The 5,924-nt window shown below is 38.2% G+C and overlaps 1 protein-coding gene across 1 annotated transcript; it reads left to right on the top strand.

Moving 5' to 3' along the window:
* The first annotated feature begins 3,221 nt into the window (after positions 1-3,221).
* On the top strand, positions 3,222-4,400 carry LOC131068462 (exocyst complex component EXO70A1-like). The gene has a single exon (XM_058003645.2). The coding sequence runs from the start codon at positions 3,222-3,224 to the stop codon at positions 4,398-4,400; it is 1,179 nt and encodes a 392-aa protein (XP_057859628.2).
* The last annotated feature ends 1,524 nt before the right edge of the window (positions 4,401-5,924 follow it).

The following is a 5,924-nucleotide window of genomic DNA, read 5'->3' as shown; positions in this document are numbered from 1 at the left end:
CCTCAAAGTCCTCTTGGTCGATTCACAATATAATTTTTTCTGCTATTGAAATCATTAGAACCTTCAAAAAATGCCACATATCCCATATCTATCGGGAGGCCAACTGTTTTGCTGATTGGGTTGCAAACGTGGCGGTTAAGAATGAGACTATTACCACGTGGATAGGTGAGAGCGGTCTCCCCAAAGATGTCAGACAAATCATAATTAATGAAAGATATCGAAGTACCCCAAAGACTCTTGATTGACAGGGCAATTATGATAAGTACTGAAGTAAGCACTTCGAGTTACTTCTATAATGAGTTCTGTAATCTAAACTTGGCTGTGAGAAATGACACCATGGGCGGAAATAGGAGAAGATATGAGCCAAGCAATTGCAAGGAGTGGAAACAGAAAGAAGAGGTGTGGGAAATTTTGCAGAAGGGTGGTCTTTCGAGCTTCATTGAGAGACTCCATGGCCGTGATGGAAAGATAACTAGCTTCTTCTGCAAAAATTGGAAGAAGGGCATGCTTAAAATGGGCGATCAACTGGTGGAAATTGACGAAGATTTAATAGCTAAAGCTACGGGTCTCAAAAGGGAGGGCTGCAACTTCTATAGAGACAGGAAGGTCAGCAGGGAAGCCATTGAAAGGTACCCGATCACTGAGAAAGAGAAGAAAAGACTTGTAAAGTTGAGTAAAACCTATTACCCGCCTAGGGCTTTTGCAAAACCCTAGCGGGAAATTCTCTTTGTTTTAATGAGGTATATAACTCTAGATGGTAGGTTTACAAAAGTATATGGGTATCATTTTTTCCTGTTAAATCATTTTAGGCATAATGATAAGGTGAATTTCCCTTACTTCTTGCTTTCTTCTATGAATGCCTCCCTAAAAGCCTACAAAGAAAATCCTCGGGGTGATACTGCAATGCACCAGGGACTTATGGTCCTCATTTATGACCATTTAAAGGCCAGTAAAATCAACCGGATGCAGCTCTCTGTGGATTCGGAAGAAGAAATGTCTGATTCTGATTTCTCGGAGGAGGAGGAATCAGACAATGATTCCTTGACTGATAATGAGGAAAGCTCTGATGACTTAGAGTATGAGAGTAGTAAGAAGAGGAAATCAAGACCCTCTTCTTCTAAGAGCAAAAAACCTCAAAGGAAACCCTTGATTAGTATTTCTTTGGAAGAAGAGTACTCTGATTTCCCTGAGGAGAAGAAGAACCCTAAGGGGGTGCTGAAGGAAAAAAGTAAGAACCAAGCTCAGACCAGGAAGAAGCAAAAGAAAACAGAGGAGACTAGAAAAGATCCGGAGGAGACCGACAAGGAACCGGAAGGTGACAAGCAAACAAGGACCCTAGAAGCTAAACACGGCCTGGAAATGGAGACTATGGAGGAGACTCTCAGGGCCGCTGACACTATTTCTGCCCTCCATATCTCTAAAATGAATAGATAACCCCTGGAAAAGTGACTCCCTCTCCTGGCCCTCCTCCCGAGGCCTTGAATGGTTTTATGAAAACCATAGAATGGCTTATTGATGGGAATAAGAAAACTGCGGATGAGTACAAAAAACTCTACAACAGAGACCTGATCCTGGAGACCATTAACATTGGAGAGGGGAACACTATGGCTGATTATATTGAGGATCTGAAGAACACAATTGCTAAAGTGGAAGACATCAGAGATGCCTTTAATCCCCGGTTTGAGAAAATTGAAAAGGAGATACAGGACAGAAAAACCCTGGAGGAAACTAGTGAAAAAACGCTCTCGAACACAGTCGCCAAAGTGGACAAGATAGAGGAGTGCCTCAAGAACATTGTGGAGCAGAGCCTCAGCATTCTGAAAATCTTAGCCAACAACACCCATACCCTCATCAGCAAGCTTGATGATGAAAAGGAAACCGAGGAAATTGACCTGGATGCAGAAGGAACAGGGGAAGCCCAAGGTCCCAGAACCCGCACCCATGGGAAGAGGAAGGAAAAGAAAGTGAATAAGGACTTGGAGGAGCTAAAAGCAGTTGGGGCGACCTATGATGAGCTGGTGACAAAGGCAGAGGATCTGCTAAAGAAAATTACTATGTAGTGTCTCCTTGGGTTCTTTGTTGTTTTTTGTTGTTTAGTTGTTTTTTCTGTTCACTAGTCTTTTGACCAGTCACTCTATATGTGGACTCTATTTTCTCAGCTTTCTTTCTAACCATGTTGTAATGGTTTCGGGTCCTTAAAACCTGTTTTTCAATCAATCAGAACAAATATTTATATTTATCAAATTTATATTTTCTATTTTAATGATAATTATATTTGTGATTGTATTGCATGCATAAATAAAATACTATGAGAGATGAGGTTAGAATCATTGGGCAAATGACATTGATTGAATAATTTTATCCAAATTTCAACTTCTTAATCAAAGAAATATTCCCTTACACTTATATTTCTAAGTTTAAAATAAAAATAATTTAAATTTATTGAACCGGTCATATAAATAATAAAAAATAATAATTTCACTATTATATAATATACATTAAATTTGAGTTTTACATTAAATTTAATTTCACCTAAATTTTATTTCTAATTATTCTTGTATTTTTTCACTATTAAAACTATTGTATAAATTTTCTTCATTTTTCATATAATAAAATAAATAAATTCTCTTCACTAATATAATTAATTAAATTTTAATCAAATTAAAACTATCAACATTTTCATAATAATATTGTTACTATTAATCTTATATTGTTAATATATTATTACTATATTACTATATAATGTGATATTTTAACTATTATATTATTATTATTTATTATATTTTTTATTATTATATCATTATATGTTTATGTTATTCTTATTATTATATTTTACATTCTTCTCTGAGAAAGCTGTAAAGATTCAATACTTCATTCAATCATTCAATTATAAAACTAAAGAAAACAAAAAATAGGCATACGATACTTCATTCAATTATGAATAAAATGGAACTGCACAAAACAAGAAACTTGTATATAAAGTGAAATTGTTATTGTCAAGGTTGAGTCTTACATATTGTTTGACTGTTTTACAAGGGTTGTTCATTATCCATGTGTTCAAAAGAACTCTGAGATAGACATGCAAAGCAATCCACGTGCCTTGTCCATGCCTCTACATTTTCCATTTAACTTGTTTGCTTACCTTGTCTATGTTGCACGTGGACATTGGTTGTTACTTTCATGTGCATGAGCCTAGTAACATTGACTGAAAAACATGGAGGATGACTATTGATGTTGCAGGTGAGAGCAGGATATCAGATAGTTATAAGATGCGTGTATTGAATGAAGCATTAGAGGGTTTAGAGATGGTGGGTCCTCAGAGTTTCATAGAAAATGGCTCAGAGCTGCAAGCTTCGGCATTGAAAAAGCTTGAATCAGCTTTCATGTCTGTTGTGGAAAACAGTGTTGCTATAAATCTTCATGGTAAAAAATCTTCTGAGAAGGAGGATTTGGTTTTAACTTTGGATTTAAGGGTTGTTGGATTGATCAACATAATTGCAGAGAAGTTGAATACCTTTGGTAGGGGTCAGAAGTGCTTGAAAATGTATTGGGAAGTCAAGATTAAGATCCTGAGAGACAGTTTCAAAAGCATGGAGACTCATTATCTGAGGTATAATACTGTAGAGAGTGTTGATGCCACAGAATGGCATGATCTAGAGGGCTATGTTGCAAATTGGTTGGTGATGTTGAAGAAAATAGTGAAGGTCTTGGTGTCTTTTGAGAGGGATCTCTGCTGCAAGATTTTCGATACATTTGGGGAAAAGGTATGGACAGAGTGTTTTGGAAAATTGGTTTTTAGGAGTGGTATGAGTGCGCTGATAGAGTTTGGGGAAGTTGTTGCACTGAGCCAAACTCAACCCCAGAAGCTGTTTAAACTGTTAGATATGATTGAAGGGTTGCAAAGCCTGAAGGAAGATTTTGGAAATCTTTTTGAAGGGTCAGGATGCTTGGAAATCAGGGTTAGGTTACAAGATTTGGAGAAAAAATTGGTGCACAGTGCTTGCCAAGTGTTGAGAGACTTTAACGGGAAAATTGTGGAGGATGCAGGGATTTCCATAGATGGAACTGCACCAAGGATTGCTAGTTACGTTGTAAATTATCTAAAATTAATGGTGACCAAATATGGAAAAGTGATGACAGGGGCTTTGGAAATGGAGGACAGTACAAGTCTTGCACAAAATGTTAGTCTTGTTTTGATAATAAAAGCAACCAAAAACGAGGGGGCTGACCCATGGGTACAATTAAGAGAACAATGGAAGGACCATTGTCCACAAACAATCAGCACAGAAGCAGCCTTTTACCTCTATCAAAAACAAAAACCATCATACGAGAGTTTATCAGCAATAAAATACTACCAATCAGAGCATACTTCCAGTGCCACGCAGGGCTATAAGCATTAAAATATAAACATAAGCCGAAACTAGACCTATCCAACCTACTACACCGCATAGACAAAAAACTTCTCCACATGCAGACAGTTAATTCTTTTTCCCACGACTCTTCTTAGGGAGCAGCTTCTTAGCCCATTCCTTAGTGAGGAACTTGAACAGGCCTTTAAAGTCCTCGTCCTCCTTGGCTTTTCCTGTGTCTGTGCTATCCTGCAAAAGGCACAGAGTAGTGGTCGAGCATCTCATGACATTCACGATGAATTTAGACACGTCGTGCATCTTGGACTCCATCGCCTCCAGTCTGCTAGTAATCACCTGCATGGTGTCAGAGAGGGCTTCTATCTTTTTCCCAAGCTCTGTCAGGTTGGGATCTTCTTCCTTCACACTACTGGCCTCTTCAACAACTAGCATTTTCTCAATCTTGAAGGTCGGGGAAGGGAAATTGGCAGGTGCCGGGCTCATAGAGGTGGCCGAGCTATCAGAAACATGGGTTGAGCTCACAGAAAGGGGGGAATGTTTGTGTTGGGCCTGGGGGGTTTTATCAGTCGGAATGGAGTTGCAAATGTTAGTCTTGTTATAGATTCTTTGGAGTTGAATTTGAGAACCAGAGCAAAGGGGTACAACAAAACCGCACTGGCAGATCTATTTTTAATGAATAGTTATTGGTATTTATTCAAGAGAGCTAGAGACAGTGAGCTGGGATCAGTCTTGGGTGAACCCTGGTTGAAGCAGAGGAGGCGGCTTGCTAACCAACATGTTTTGAGCTATGAGAAGGAGAAATGGGGGCCTCTGTTGAAGCATCTAAATAGAAATGGAATGGTCATGTCCAGTGGTGGAAGAGGAGGGGCAAGGGACTTGTTTAAGCAAAGACGAGAGAAAATGCAGATAGCAGAAGTGACATTGCGTGAAGCTCATGAATTTAAAGAAGCCTTCTATTTACTTCACCCAAAATTCTACGCAGTGGACTGCTTCCCAAAATACAAATTCCATTATAACCTTGAAAATCTGTACAAAAATTTTCAATATCCTTCACCATTGTATAATATTTCTTTTTCGTATTGCTACAAATTCTTGCATGATTTCATGTTCTGTGAGAATTGAGCTTAAAAGGGAAGAATGTTTTTTTGTCTGATTTCATGTTCTGTGAGAGTCGAGGAAACGCGAAAGACAAAATGGCAAGTTTTGGTTTTCCTCTGGTAGCGGCTGCTACAGCTGTAGCTACAACCATCAGATTTTACTGCCGCCTACATACACAGGTAAAACTCATACCCTAACCCTAATCTTTTTCTCTTTTAAGTTTGATTTTCCTTCTATTTCTGACAGAAATATGGGGAAGTTCTATTGCCCCCGAGTTTAGAATTCTCGTTTTTAGTGAAGGATTTAACCGATGCTTTTTGAAAACTGCTAAATATTGGAATGGGTACTCAGCGTCCCCACATCTAGGATTTGTATCTAGGATTAAGAGAGAGAAAATTAATTGTAGGGAAAAAATTAAGAATTTTGTTCCTAAAATAAAACCATAGATATTTTCTGAGA

The sequence above is a fragment of the Cryptomeria japonica genome, chromosome 3 (genome assembly GCF_030272615.1).
Source record: "Cryptomeria japonica chromosome 3, Sugi_1.0, whole genome shotgun sequence".
Taxonomy (NCBI): domain Eukaryota; kingdom Viridiplantae; phylum Streptophyta; class Pinopsida; order Cupressales; family Cupressaceae; genus Cryptomeria; species Cryptomeria japonica.
The sequence above is the reverse complement of the archived record's forward strand: the minus strand, read 5'-3'. Positions and strand labels throughout refer to the sequence as shown.

Excerpts from the sequence above, each read along its gene's own strand:
- LOC131068462 (XM_058003645.2), top strand. The coding sequence starts at position 3,222 with ATGACTATTGATGTTGCAGGTGAGAGCAGGATATCAGATAGTTATAAG.